Source organism: Brachycentrus maculatus, unplaced genomic scaffold (assembly GCF_059751285.1).
Source record: "Brachycentrus maculatus isolate JH-2025_06_01 unplaced genomic scaffold, ASM5975128v1 h1tg000589l, whole genome shotgun sequence".
Taxonomy (NCBI): domain Eukaryota; kingdom Metazoa; phylum Arthropoda; class Insecta; order Trichoptera; family Brachycentridae; genus Brachycentrus; species Brachycentrus maculatus.
The window spans coordinates 1335172-1351570 of NW_028281329.1; the positions used below are offsets into that span (position 1 = coordinate 1335172).

General features: G+C 29.5%; 1 protein-coding gene across 1 annotated transcript in view; it reads right to left on the reverse strand.

Moving 5' to 3' along the window:
- The window catches only part of LOC148301253 (guanylate cyclase 32E-like), a 155013-nt gene that overhangs the window by 108649 nt on the left and 29965 nt on the right, over positions 1–16399 (reverse strand). Inside the window, exons 2-3 of the mRNA XM_088273586.1 lie at positions 14227–14384; positions 489–600 (exon numbers count right to left, since the gene is read on the reverse strand). Of these exons, the coding sequence (XP_088129712.1) occupies positions 489–600; positions 14227–14384 (270 nt within the window). The remainder of the gene's footprint in view (positions 1–488; positions 601–14226; positions 14385–16399) is intronic.

Sequence of the window (16399 nt, forward strand, 5' to 3'; positions counted from 1 at the left end):
AATACGATTTTTTTTCGAATGTCGAGTACATGTTGCAATTAACAATGTAAATAATAATCTGCTTATATTTACCTAATATGGAAAAAAATAGTTGTTGAAAATACATGATATGTATGTAACGTTTTCTTGATCTGAAAAGTCCAATATATTTTATCTTGTTCTATCGATTTTTTTAAGAAGTAGTTTGTCCACTTTCATAGCATAATGGTCAGCACGTTCAGCTACTATACTGGAGGTTCCGGGTTCGATTCCCAGGAGCGGTCAGTTAAAAATAAAATTTTTTCACTCCAATATTTATTCAATATTACCCTGGACTGGTACCTGAAGCGGATGGCTAACGCCTTTCCTCGATCCGTTAACGATCAAGATATATATTGATGTGTTTATATGATGCAGTGCCATATGTACCATCGGGTGCGGATATAGGTTGGAAGAAGAAGATTTATTTATAATATTTAGAAATAAATAACTAATTAAAGAATACTTACGTAAGAGATAATAGGCAAGTTCCATGCTGCAGCGACCAGGGCCTCAGAAGAGCAAGTATCGTCAGGTCCGATGAAAGCGACTGCCCCTCGATCCCTCATTTGAGTCATAGCCCTTAAAAAAAATTAACAAATACTTGGTAATATTCTGTGATTCTGTTATAAGATCGATATTTCATATGCTTTGTACTTTGTAAGTGGATGGTGAGACTTCTATAATCCCATTAAAATAACTTTTCCGTCTTTGTAGACATATCAATAAGAAGTCTATTCTCAATTCAATTTTGTTTACCAATATAATGAAAGCCACCGTTTGGCACTGAAAAAAATTTTTTTTCTTGAAAATAATATTTTATGGTTTTGAAAAGAAAAGACCTTTTGAAAGGTAAGGAGATAAAAAAAATAAAAATATTTTGCTGCATTATCTAAAAAACAAAAAATGATCCAATATTTAAAAAAATGCGATTTGCGATGATCTCCGGTTGAATGAATTCTGTGTTAGCAAATATCCCCTCAAAAGCGCCCTCGGGGTAGATTTACGAATATTGCGCTTTATAAATGGTCAAAATTTAGCCAGTATAAAATATGTCACTACAATTTTTTTTTCGAAATGCTTAATTCCTTCATCGTATTTTCATCAATCCAAAAACATCATTTTCTTTACTAAGTTCTTGTCGTTAAACTCAATATTCTAAAACAAATGCATCGTGCTAACAAAGTATCGTTACCGTAACTGATTCGTTTTACTAAAATAAAATTCAAACATTATTCTAACTCCAAGAGAAACATCATCAATTCATTTATTTAAATCTATGGTACATTTGATTTTCTGATTAATTAAAAATTAGTTAAAGTTGCACATTTTATTTTCTGATTCATTACAAATTAGCTAAAGTTGTCAAAATATTAGGTCTAGACGCTCATGTATGGATTTTTTTTTGATTGGTTGAATTTTAAAACCTTTCAATGATTTAAAAAAAAACATTCAATGATATAATATTTTGATTGTGTTCAAATTTTTGTTCACAAAGCTAGCTTTGTCTAATAAGGAGTTTAAAAAAAATAAATAATACCTCAACCAAGATGAAGAAGAATACGGAAGTCTTACGTTCACCTATTGAAGAATATAATACCAACATGTTAATTGAACGATAAATACTAATTCCAAAATTTGTTTAGTTTGGTTGTCAATCTCGGGTAGAAAGGTAAATGGTATACGTGTATAAAGTGATCGCATAAACTTGCCCGTGACAGATTGGAAGCCCTGTAAATACCCAGACTTCTATATTATTCTTTTTTATATATATTGAGATATCAAAATTGAATGATATTTGAATGACGTGTTTATATATTTCTTTTGGTTTAAAAAAAAACGATTCAATAATACAGCCATTCGTCTACATATGGTATATGAACAAAATATTGTAAGGATTTTAAATACTACACTTAATTTATATATAGAGATGAAATAAGCCAGAACAATAAGTGTTACTATCTCAGAATTGAATACTAACATCACAATATGATCAATCAGTACCGGTGAAGCTGTGGTAACGACATCTATTCATAACGAAAAACCCAATTTTGCGTCTAGTCGAGTTATTGTATCCACAATTCCGGCTGGTTTGTTATGATTTTTGACTATATAATTTAAGGGTATTTCTACGTCGTATCACGAATTCCAAGGTCTTATAGATTTACTATTCCATGAGTATTTCAGGGTAAGGAAATATTTAAAAGGTATAAGAGAAACTAACAATCGTATGAAAACAAGTAATTAAAATAGGCAACGGGGAGTAACACATTTTTAGTTAAAAAAAGCTTGTATTATTTTGAGAAATAAAAAGATATTTGATCCACTCACATTTTTATTAACAACAAACTACTTTTGGCAACAACCTGTTGATATCTTCAGGTTTATTTTATGACTGCACCTTAAACTAAACCCTGAAAAGGGTGAACCCTAAACTAAACCTTGAGCTAAGCCCTGAAGAGGGCAACAGGTTGTTGCCGAAACTACAAAGTTGGTTGTTAATAAAAATGTGAGTGGATCAAAAAACAAAGTCTTTTTATTTATCAAAATAATATATCACTATGATCCACAATGTTAATGCTTTCAATATTCAAAATATAAAAAGCTTGAAACCAAAATGAATATTAGAGAGTTTAAGAAAATATGTGGATTTTACCAGCGGTAAAATTTTCATTATTTTCAGTTTTTTATTACAAAATCTGATACGAATATATTAAATATACTTAATTTTATTATTCTTCAATAAAAAGATCATTTCTGTATATTTTTCATACATTTTCTGATGTTCCCTTCAGGCTTTATGATTTTATAATGATCGAAGAAATCAGTATTTTTATAGGATATGAAATATCTATACTGTTGATATTTCAATTGACCTTTTAAATTGGTATCTGAAATTAGATTTAGAAGTTTGTTGAGATGGTAATATAAAACCACTTTTCGAAATTTGTGTGAAACGGTTGTTAATCACATTGAAATCATAATGAATGTTACACACTCAAACCAGCCAATGCCAGACCCTAAACCTTTTTAATATTCAGAACTCTATATCCCTACCCTCATAAATTTTATTCATCAATGTTAAGTCATCCATCATTTTTTTTTAAATTTCTGTACCACCTGTGTAGAATGTAATGCGTTATTTATTGATTTGGAAAGATTTGGACACATTCAACATATCGTTAATTATGTCGGGTTGTGATCCCGTGGTAAGTATCGCAGACTCTTGAGTAAGAGGTTCTCGGTTCGAACCCACTCTACCACAATTTGATACCTATTTCTAATAATGAGCCGCTTAGGCTCACGGGAAAAGTATGAACTTGAAATATTTGTGTAAATAATAAAAACATAAATATTTCTCTTTAAAAAAAAAAAAACAAAATTGAAAGATGATTTCTAAACGAATCTATAGAGTTTCCCAAAGAAAGGTGTAAGACAAGTTAAAAATTGATATATATTCTTTTATTTTTTAAAAATTACATTCACACAATTTTTTTTAACTGAAAATATTGATTGGGATTTGGATATCGGCAACTATTTAAGCACGACCGGAGGGAATAAAAATTTCATTCAAAATATTTTATGTTTTGTAGACGGAGTACTTACTAATGAAACTTAAATATCCCCTGAAGAATAAAGTATGAAAAATATGGAAAAGACTTTCGAAACGCGTGACAGTTTATGAGGAATAACAAGTTTTTTCAGGCTCCCAAAAGATAATTCTATTTTACTGGCCGATTTCATACAAAATATTGTTCGAGGGAGGACGGAAAGTTAAAGAAATAATTTTATTGTAACATATGAATGGGTAGATTCAATTTATGTGATATTTGTGGCACTGAAGATCAGTACCATGATAAATATTCGTTTCTATAGCCAAGATAGTAAAAAATAAACCTACATGGATGAGTAAAATTTTAGAATCATGCTAATTAAGAAGTTCTTAAAAGAGTAGAGGAACTTCTAGAACCTTAGTTTTAGAAAGATGATTAGAAGTACGTCATGTCCAAATATTGAATGTAAAATTAGTGTTGATTGCTGTTCCCGGGTAAAAGGTGTTTTTTATGTCCTTATGTAACCCTAGATTACGGGACATTCGTAAAATTTACGACAGACATTTAAGCTGTAGGGGGCACCGAGGCAACACATATAAAGAATGTAGTGACAACTAGCGAATATCCTAATTTCTTACTAATATTTTATGTTATTTTTTTATTTAACGTTCAGAAAAAATGTGTTGCACTTATTTTTCAAATGTTTTTGGTAAAATGTGAGTTTTTGTTATCACCGTACATTTTACGATAGTCCTGTATAAAGTTACATTGAATAAAGTCACGTGGACGAGGGTTAAGATAAGGTTGTCAATTATGGGTAGAATGGAGATTGTTGCACGTGTATAAAGAAATCAGCCTTTGATAGATCATAAGCCCTGTGAATACTAAACACTTGTGAATACAATATTCTTCTTTATCTATATTGCTTCGGGCGCTTCCGTTTAAGTTCGCATGTCAAATTGCATGAAAATAGAGAACTTAGGAATCCAATCCACTCTTGTGTTGATGAATTTCCTCAATTTGTTTAATAAGGTACACGGATAATGCATGCTAGGTTTTACTCAAATATAAGGAGCAAAACCAAGCAACGTCTCAACTTCCCTATATTTTGCCTTAGTCAATCGACACTCAAAAGTCCTTAATCGGTAAATGTGGAACATCCTGTAATATTTTTCATAGCGAACTTCGTGCCGTATTTCGAAACATAAATATTTTATCAATAAATTATACGTATTTAAACAGCATTTTGGGCGGCAGCTTGCTTTATGTGTAAACAAGGATTGTACCGTGATTTTGAATAAAGCTTAACTTAGTGTACCAAAACTAGGCATCGGCATTACTTTTACTTAAATATCATTATATCCATAAAGTTATAAATGACTTAGCCTCGGTCCAGCTACAAGCGGCAAGCGGCAGAAAGAACAATATAATAGCTCATTTATTGTTTGAACTTAGTATCTTAGATATCGGTAGTTCCTAGCTATAATGTATAAAAGCAGTGGGGCGAACGCTCTTTGAAGTCGTAGCTACGCGTGCTACCAATATTTTTGGTATAAAACAACAACAAAAAACAATAAAATATTCTGATAATGTAACAAAAAAAAGTAAGCAGGTAAAAATAAATAAGTTGGAAAAAACTACAATATGTAGTAAATGTTTTATTATTTTAAAAAACAACATATGGGTTAATCAGCATTGCTGCTTGCCCTTTGATGTGCGTTTCGCATCGCGGCCATAGTTTAAGGGTATGTTATAATGTTATCAAGGAGTTCCATAAATTCCTCTGAATTTTGTGAAGATATAATAGCCGTAAGAAATCCTTGAAACAAATTTAATACCCTAGATATCCGCTACCCTTAAGATTAATGTTGGTTCCATAAACAATATTAGACCTATATTATATGTTAATAAATCTACAAATGCGTAGAAAATTTTGAGATGAATATTTATATCTACCATTGTTAAGATCATTCGATTTTAAACTTACGTTAAAAATATTAAACTTACGTTAAAAGTATTCTTTGGTAAAAAAAAGTAGGAAAAACTCATAGAGTTATTATATTATAGAAATGAAATTGAATATAACACAAATGGAAATACATAAGTGGAACTTAATTATTTAATGGCACTGTTTATTTATTAATTGACAGGCGCTGTGGCGTAGTTGGGTAGACGCTCGACTGCAAAATTGGCGTCACGGGTTCGACTCCCGCTAATTACAAAATGAATTCAAGAAAGATTTATTTTTAATTGGTCTGGTTATTTGAAATTTTTACATTTATCTTCCCTATCCTTACTATACTATCTAAATTTAAGTCTCTAAAAGTAGAGGCTTTGCGGGTTATTCCTTAAAAAAATACTTAATAGAAAACAAACGGAAATAAGTGATATTAAATTATTAATGGGCACAAAAGGGAGTTACATAAAATTACAATATAAAAACACAATAATTTTTTTGCTCTGTTCTAGTCACCAGTTTAAATTTTTTTTATAAAAATATACATAAATACGATAAGAGATAGAAATAATAATTTGTAATAACGTATGTACGTTTGTATTTCACGTCATTTGTAATTTTACAATTTTGTGAAAAAAATTGTTTGGGAAATACATTTATTATAAGGTATAAAATGTATATTTTATATAAAAATGTTGGTAGTCCACTTAGATAATATTGGATGTGACATGATCAAAAGTAATTCTTAAAATACAATATAAATTGGATCACTGAAGGTTTCATATTCCACGTTGTCATAAAAATATAAAGTTCCACAGTTTGTTCGGATTTTAACAAGTGACCTACAATAAAAGTCGAAAATACAGTTCAGAATACAATTGCCATTTTACGAAGATGGTAAATCAAAATAATGAATTCCTAAAACAGAATTTTAATACCAAATAGATTTACGAGTATGTACACAATTAAGATGTAGCCGTATATCGGAAAAATATCTTATGTTGTACTGGTAGCTAAAATATTAAAATAATATGTAAATATAGATATGAATTGATTTATACTCGAAGAAGTGATTTTATATAACACTCTCCTTTTCATTAATCGTTCATTTTGTGTAATACCACTTGATAAACACTAATTTGTGACTACCGGTTTCGGAATAATCATTTCATCATGAGGTCATTGAAATAAAATAAAATTATTAAGAAAGAAAATTATTGAGAAAGAAGACAAATTTGTAACCTTAAAATGTTATTTTCTTCTTCAAATTAATAGGAACATTCAGAGACAATAACATTAAAGAATAAATACTCTTTATAGCCTTAAAACATTTTTTCTCGGCATAACTAAGAAAATTATAACTATTCAGAATCAGGACTTCCACTTTTTAACAGTTATTTTTTTCTAAGATTTATAATTTAACGTTGTCGTAATCAGCCGTGTATTAATGTAACATTAAGATTAAAAAAAATATTCGTTTACAAATATGTAAAAAACAAAAGTATTGATTTTTTGGTATTGGAAAAAACCGCACATATTTTACTATCTCCAAAATGAAAAAAAAAGTAATATGCTAAACAGGAGGGTGCATAAACTGAATGATTTGAAAGTATAATTTAAGGCTAAGGGTGCCTACGAAACGGAGGTGGAGGTGGGTTGGCAGTACGGCACACTTCCTGAATACCTGGTTGAAAACATGACATTTATATTGGTGATCTTATAAGCGCCCGTTTTATTGCTTTTAAGCTCAATCGTGTCATGAAGTAATTATTATATACACCGTGTTTCAGAGGGAGACAGGAAAAATTCACAAGGACATTATCTCGTCAAAATTTAGATTTTTTTTAAATCGCTTTTTTATAATTGTGTACAATGTGTTTTATTATTTATTTAAACTTATTACCCCTAGATTTTTTAAACCTTCAAACGCGATAGTATTTATTGTTATTTTTATTCATAATTGCCCGCCTCCATGGTGTAATGGTCAGCACGCTCGGCTACCGTTCTGGAGGTCCCGGGTTCGATTCCCAGGGAGGGTCAAATAAATATAAGTGATTTTTTCACTGTAATATTTATTCAACATTACCCTGAAGCGGAGGGCTGATCACCTTTCCTTCATGTGAAAACGATCAAGATAGCACTACGTTTATATAAAGCAGTGCCCTATGCACAATTGGGGTGCGGATAAGGGTTTTATTATTAATTATAATTATTGATCATAATAATAACATCTGCGTTATGTTTTTATTTAGAAATTCAGTGTTTTCCTGGGAGTTTCCGCGGTGTATTGTTGAAGATAAAAGATATGGTGATATTTGAATGGATAATATTTTCTACAAAGTATACACAAAATAGTATCGAGAGATTCTTATGCCCCGCATCATAAACCTACGTCAGAAATATAACGAATTGTCTAGAAACAGAACAAATACTATGGATCATTCGATGACATCACCATAACCATCAAAATAACCAACGGCTACGGGCACTTTCGCCATTGAAATATAAAGTATAATTTTGTTACTATCTAGTCGTACATGCTCTCCGATTTTGCAGACTTCTAACACCACCAGATTTAAGGTTCTGATTGATCTGATCGTGCCAAGTCTTTTTCGGTCGTCCTCGTTCTGTTTTCCCGCTCACATTCGCCACATATATTTTCTTAGTCATTCTCTCGTTATACATACGCTCCACGTGTCCATACTACCGTAAATAACTCTTCCTCATCTTTTTAATTATTCTTTGTTTAGCCTTACATTCCTTTCTTATATCTCCGTTTTTAATTCTGTCATATAATGATTTTCCACACATTCGTCTGATGGAGCGCATTTCAACAGCGTTCACTCTGCTTTCGTCCTTTCTTTCCCAGTTTCATGTTTTGCTTCCAAACATTAGTGTCGGTTGTGATCCGCTAGCTTAGCTTCCATGGATATATTTTTATTTGTAATCACTCTGTTCAAAGCACATTTATTCTATTCCCTGCATTCACTCTTCTCTCAATGACCTCATCCACTTTTCCATCCCTTGTGATCATGCTTCCTAGACATAAAAATTCTTGCAATTAAAAATTGAAAATAAAAGTCAGGATGAGTCGTAAATTACCGAGAATTGACGGAGTTGCCAACCGGTAGCGGTGAAGATTCATCATATAATAAAAAAAAACTAAAATATGGTTGCTATATGTCGTTATATCCGGGAATAAAAATGTCTTCCTAATTTCGAGGAGACACATTGCCGGCTTTGGTAGGGGTAGACGGATAGGGTTTCTGGCTCTACCTTTTCACTACCGATAAAAGTTTGGACTGGTGAACATTAGGGCTTTCATTTTCTAGCAAATAGTGAAAACGACAGAAACTGAAAATTTACTTCCATAAATTCGTTTTTTTTTCTAATTGATTCGTCACGTGGAAATTTAGTAAAGAGGAATTTAGATGTAAAAATCAAAGTAAATAAAAATTACATAAACTAAGTACGAATAAAAAGGTACATTGATTTTTCGTTTCATCTCATATCTCGCAATTTATTTTTTCTCCGGTGTTTTGAGTTCAAGGAATTCAATCATTTTATCATCAAAACATCCATATGAAAAGGGCTTCTGACATAAAAAAAAGATATACGAATTTGCCCATGTGGAAGAAATTTTGATGATAAAAACTTATATTTTATTTTAATAGCTGTTTTAACTTTTTTTATTTATTTTTATTTTCAGTCACTTAGTGAAAGAACGTTTCTACCAGTGTCAAGTATTTTTTTAAATTTACAAACAAAATAATAGAAGAAAATAATAATTACAATTAATACAAAATTTCATAGTTTAAATGCGTTAAGCTTTATTATTTTAGATATTATGATCGCATTTTTAGAATTAGGTTGAGGTCGTGATGTGAATAATCTGAAAATTTATGATAGTCAGACGAATAATTTAATGATTCGCTGATTTAGTTATGACCTATCATACTTGTACAGAAAATCTGAATAAACATTATAAAGTTTAATAATACATTTTCTATTATTAATCAGCTGCATGTTTATTCTACATATCATAAACCTTGGTCATAAGGAATGAAAATAATAACTGCAAATCAAAATTAATAAAAGTTCAATGCATTTTCACTTTGTTTTTTTGTTTTTTGTTTTTTTCTGAACAGGGTGTCCAAAAAAATACTTGATTCGGGTTATTTGACCTAAACTACTATTTTTATTTTATTATTCGGTGTAATTAGGCTATATTATGTAGACGCCTTAGATAATTGCAAAATAATATTTTTAAATAAAAAAAACACTGGCAAAATTAAAAGGTAAAATTTGAGTTAATTTCAATATTACCATAAACTAACATTGATTGCTGTGTGTCATATCCAATATTTTGATTATTTTGCCAATAAGGTCACAGTTTGGTATTTTATCGGTTGGATGGTTTCAGAAAAATTAAAAAAAATATATCTAAATTGAACAAATCCAACCATCTTCATGGTTGCGATTGTTCGAAATTGTTTTTTTCTTCTTCTATATAGTTCAAAGTCGACTACCCCAGAACCCAAGTAATTACAACTTATATATGCAAGGTATGATAAGATGCCTGAATGTATGAAGAACGAAAAAAGTATGGAAAAATTTAAAAAGAAATGTTCTGTTAACTGTAAGAAGACGTAAATATATAATATATGATGTAATATACGTGTAAATAATAGTTTGTATTAAATGTAATATAAACTAACCGAAGAAATAAAAAAAAAATATTGTAAGTGTTTTTTTTAATATATTTGAAAATATATTATTTTATTTTAGTTTGCATAATTTTATTATAAGTTTGTATTAAATGTAATATAAACTAACCGAAGAAATAAAAATTAAATAACGTGTTTTTTTAAATATGTTCGAATGTATATTATTTTACTTCTTTAGTTTGTATTATTTTATTATTAGTTTGTGTTAAATGTTATATAAACCAACCGAAGAAATAAAAATTAAAGTACGTGATTTTTTAATATGTTCGAATATATATAATTTTAAACTTGAAAACGCAAGTTCAAGTCCTTAAGGGTTATTGTCCTCGTTATGACACTACCTACCACAACCAGACTATGAATAATAATATTGTATTGCCATTGGGGGTTAACTGTCAGCAGAATGTTAGCCATTAAAACGAGTGTTAATTGTTCTTGTTGGTGAATTGTGGTACGAATTACGGCGATAAATCACAAATTTACAAACGAATCGCTCGAAATATTTTCCTGTGCTTTGCTCAAAATAATTTCTTTGCCAAAAGTTCGAATCACTGAGCGCTTCATGCCGCACGACATCAGTTTAGTGGAACCATTCTGACCACTAAGTAAAGCTGTCAAATAACAATGTAATTAGTACACAAAGCTGTCAAATAACAATGTAATTAGTAGGTATATTATTTCCTGAATTTCATTTATAAGCAGTTTTATACAAAAAAAAACACAATATTAATTTCTTCACAGCGTACAAATGAGTCTCTTTTTGAAGAATAACTATTTGTTCAATCTAAATAAAATATACTTCATAGCATTAATTATGCATTGGGTTTGATAATTTAAAGAAATTAAAAATAAATATGTAAAAAAAAATGCTAATTTTCCCCCCTTATTTATTTCAATAAAACTATGAATTATATAAACAGTTACAAGTACACAATAGTTATAAGTATACTTAAATGCAATATTATTTAACCCTTAACTGCACCCAAGTGGTGCAAAGAGAATTATCAAATCGACTTGGTGTTAGCTCGATCGCAATTATATGAAGGGAAGGTGATTATTCTTGCGCTCCTGTTTCATGGTGATGAGATGATACGAAATCATGTTAAATCAACGAGTTAAGAAATAATAATCATAAGATCCTTCAATTTGAAAAGTCTTTTTTGTAATCAGTTTTTTTTCTTAAATTTATTTTTCCTTCATTTATTTTATAAAGTGCCTACAAAGAAATAGAAACATAAAAAATAATTCAGCTCATCAAACATGTTCCACTCCTACATTTTAAGAAACTGGATCGCTTTTTAATTTTTTTCTTTTACATAGCCTTTATGTAATTTTATGTTATTGTAAGAATATTCGAGAATAAAATTATGATTAAACATAAAACGAATATCGTATAAGAATATTTTTACCAGCGGTTTTTGAAATCAAAAAAGAAGTTAAAAAAACGGTCAGTTAAAAATAATCATTAATAAGCGAGTATACAAAAATTAGATAAATACGTTTTTTTTCAATCGAGCATCCTGTCTCAATTAATATATATATATATATATATATATATATATATATATATATATATATATATATATATATATATATATATATATATATATATATATATATATATATATATATATATATATATATATATATATATATATATATATATATATATGTGTGTGTGTGTGTAGTTGTGTAGTGCTTTAAATTTTAAAAAGGTCTAAAGTCTGTAACTAGATAAGAATGTATGAGTAATATTCTTATTATAATTTATATTTGAAGCTCTAACTTTCCATTTCATAATTAAAATGTAACTTTGTTTTAAAATCACTATAAATTTATAGTGATTTTAAAACAAAGTTATATTTTAATAATTATTAAATCTGAGAAACAAGTTTAGAAAACATACACTATTGTCATTAGATATCTGTCATAAAACTTCATAATTGAGATATGTCTCTGTATTAATTAGTTTTTTACTTAGCAAAAAGCAATTTTAAAAAGATGTCATTGTTTTGTCAATTTAAGAATAGGATCACTATTGTTTGACATTTTCAGAGATTTTTTCAGCGTCTAATCATACCAAGTATCGAAAAAAGATAATCTAACAACAATTTAACAAAAGTCATCTTTCAAACTGACATTTCTAAGAGAACAAAAGCACAAAAAAAGTCCAAAATAAAAGGCTTTGCCAAATAAATACGTCTTGCATTAAAACAAATTCTCTAAATAAAAGGAATTGGGTTGCATTTGTATGGATTTTTTTAAATGTATTCAAAGCCTCTCATTTACTAGGAAAAATTAAAATGATAAACGAGTGAAGGTAGGATACAGTGGCCAGAAATAACTGCTTAATATACTTTTAGTACGAAGTTTACATTACAAAGTAAAACTATTATTAGATTTTGTAAATAAATTTTTTATAAATCTGAACGTTTTTTCCGTTTTTTAGTAACTTTTAAACATCTATTTATTTTATAAAATTTATAAAAACATGACCCAAATTTTTTAAAGCAACTTTTATTTACTTTGCGTCCTTGGAGTGTATTTTTGAGAAGTGAAGGTATTTGAATTATAAAAAGTATAAAATAAAAGGGATGAATTACACACGGATCTTTCTACCCCCGAACGCTAAGTAGTTTTAAAAACTAGTGTAGTATTAGTTAAGTACATAGTGTGGGGTTAGTTATTTTATACCTGGTACGTAAAGTAAACTCATATCCTGTGTAAACTCATAAGTCAAATAATAGAACTAAAATCAAATATCCAAGTAGCTTTATTGCCAACATAGAATCACTAGATTGTTTAAAATCATGCTTTCAACTATAATTTTCACTCATAATTATATACAATTATAGTAACTTTAATCATAAAGAGTAAATTCACTCTCAAGTAGGTTAAGGCTATGAGACTTAAAAGTTGAAGCCTAAGTAGAGCCATAATAAGCTGTGTTGCATAAGCCGTAGCTAGATTTCATCAAGATGGTCACTTAGACGTTAGTTAATTCAAAAAGGATTTTGCAGGATTGAAAACTATACGGTATTATTGTTTTTGTATTTATTGTATTGATTATACGATATTTCAGTTGAATAGGCTCTTTATTCAAACAACTCGTATATAATAATAGTACCAATAAGTGCAATTATTTATATGCCAACACCAACTATTCATGATCAAATTACCATTATTTTGATTAGTACACTCAAGGTAAACCAATAATGTGAAAATACAAGTTACGTACTAATAATGATTTATTATTTACCTTCTAAGAAATGCGTTATCAAGAGATAGAAATGTAAAACGTGAAATAAAAAGAAAAGTCAACGGAAGGAATGGAATAAATGTTATTTGTAACAGAAGTATATTGTATTTCCATGGAATCTAAACAGTTAATGCATCACGAAACTAATAAATGGAAATGAAACGTGGAAATGGTAAAAGAAGGAGGTAAGCACAGCGAATACTGTCAGAATGCAATATCTTGAAAAGATGTATGGAACCTTAAAACGTATGTGACAGAATTGATGTATTGATGAAAATAGAACGTGTAGATTGATATAATATATCTAGTTGAAAAGATTATTAGTTGTTCTCTCTGCAGATAAAATGAGTGATGATTGTTGTTCAATATAGAAAATTGTCCCACTTTATTCCCAGATATTTTGTTTGTCCAAAGCAATATTTTGTTAATTTTATGAATTCAGTTTGCGAAATTTATAGAAAATGTTAAGCAAAATTGAATTAACGTTTAAAAGCTTTCAATATCCCTGTCACTGCCAATCTTAACAAATACAAGTTTGCAAAACCACCACCAAATTTTCTAGAAGTCCTTGCTGTAGGCAGTGAAAGGGATTAGTAGTTAGTTAGTTCAGTTAGTCAGCTAGATCCGATTCCGACCCGACGTTGGCCGGTACACAAACGCCTCCACAACCACGACAGTGCAAAGGTAGTTGTATAATAGGAAGTTACTGACCTTATAGCGAGGGCTGCAAGGGAAGAAGCCTTCCTTCCTCGACCTGCAGCTGTGTTGGTTCCAATATCCGCCGCCAGGAACTTAAGTCGTCTATTCGGCAAGAGTGTTGGGTCTCTGTTCACTGCTGATATAGCGAGGGGTAGAGCTCCAAGTACCACCTAAATAAAAAAAATTGTTTGATATGTTTAATGATACCGTTTGTGATAGTGATCAAGGTTTCTACCTTATGTTATTAAGCTGTTTGAAATTTCATACAAACATTGTTATTTGCCACTTTTATTTTTATTACTTTTATTCCAACCGGTTTCAACATACATCTTATTGTCATCAAGGACGGATATGTATGTACCTACGGATACGTACAATATATTCGAGATGGATATGTACATACGTACAGAAGAACCCGTAAGAAACCGGGGTTTTATTTATTTTTTAAAGTTAATAAAATGTGACACAAAGTATAAGAACAAATCATTCAAAAAGTTGTGTTTTAAATTAGAGGGCAAATAGTACTAGTGGGAAAATTTCTCCTGCGGATTACAGCTTGAAATCGCAATTATTTGCTCTTGCGTAGCATGATTATCAAATTATCTATATATTATATGGAATTCAGAGAACGCAAAGCGGTTTGCCTCTAATTGTTGATTGGCACATCGCTCACTCCTTTCAACAACGTCATATATAAAAAAAAAGATTTTTCAGGAGATCGTTTTTAAAGTTTAAAAATATAATCAAATGTTTTAAAAATAAATATCAAGCCACTTATTGAACTTTTTACTATGCAACAGATCTTTTAAGGTGAAACCTAAATGTTTTTTTTCCATTTGAAAAATATTAAGTATATTTAAAAAAAAACCTTTTCTTCAAAATGCAAAAACAACACTTTTTGCCATGTAGCGGGTAAATATTAAGTTAAAAATAAATATAATTAAAACATTTTTTGGGCATTCCGAAAACGCGCACAACTGAAAATTGAGGATTTTTGAAATATGACGTTTTTGAAAGGAGTGAGCGATATGTGTGGTTAAATTTAATACAAATGAAGTGTACACGAATATCCATCAATATTTGAAAATCAATGTGATTTTTATAAAAAATTGTATGATCTAACTAATAAATGTGATATAAATAATTTCCCAAGAAATGATATATATATGATTCGCCATATAAAAAAACCAAATTTTCTTAGCATTCATTAGTTAAATTAAACCTGTAAAGCAAGTGCTGTGGATACAATAATGAAATTTTAGCTTCCACACTTTACATATCGCCCCTGGCATTTAAGGGACCTTGACTCTTGACTCATAACAATTGTGTTTTTTTTTACTACGAAAACTTAATAAACAAAAACTCCAAAATGGATTTGCACATGATGTTATCGCGTAAGATCACGACTACACACAAAAACACAAATGTAATTTATTAACTAAAATACTGAATTTTTTATGCAAGTCTAAATTTTGTGCTCTTAATTTTTTCAACTGTAGGAAAAAAGGTGAAATAAAGAATATTCTTAGCAATTTTGGATTTTCGCCAGATATTTAGTTAGGAAAGCCACAGTTATTCAGTGTAGGTAGGAACAGTATAAATCAAGTTAGGGTTTGATCGAATTGACACGCGTCTCGAGGGGTTAAAGTGTGAAGATTTACAGACTTGATGTATCGCAATTAATTTTTTTCGTACACCCACTACGCAAACGACAAATAAATGACCTTCGAAGTAAGAATTGTATCGACGAGTAATATACACTTAACTCCCTTTTAACACATTTTTTTTTACGATTTCGAAATAATTAAAAAACGAACACTCGTTTAACAACGCTTAACAATAATTTGAAGTTATTACATCCCTCGTTTGTACCCACTTCTCAATACTACATATATGCGCGGAGAGAGATGCAGAATTTATAAAAGTATTTTGTAAATAAAATTTACCGATAATGATTTTTTTGATATTCGGAATTGATTTTTTTTTCATCATTTTTTTATTTTATTATTTAAGAAAACCTTTTTTTGCAAATAACGTATCTATCTCGTAAATGGGTAATTTCGTGTTTACAATTTAAATGAAAAATGTTTTGCGCTAATCGTATATTAGGTCTTAAAGTAACGTAGCTTTATTTCTGCTTTGTATAGAGCTCCGTTTTCTTAACACGAGAAGGTCTTTTATAATC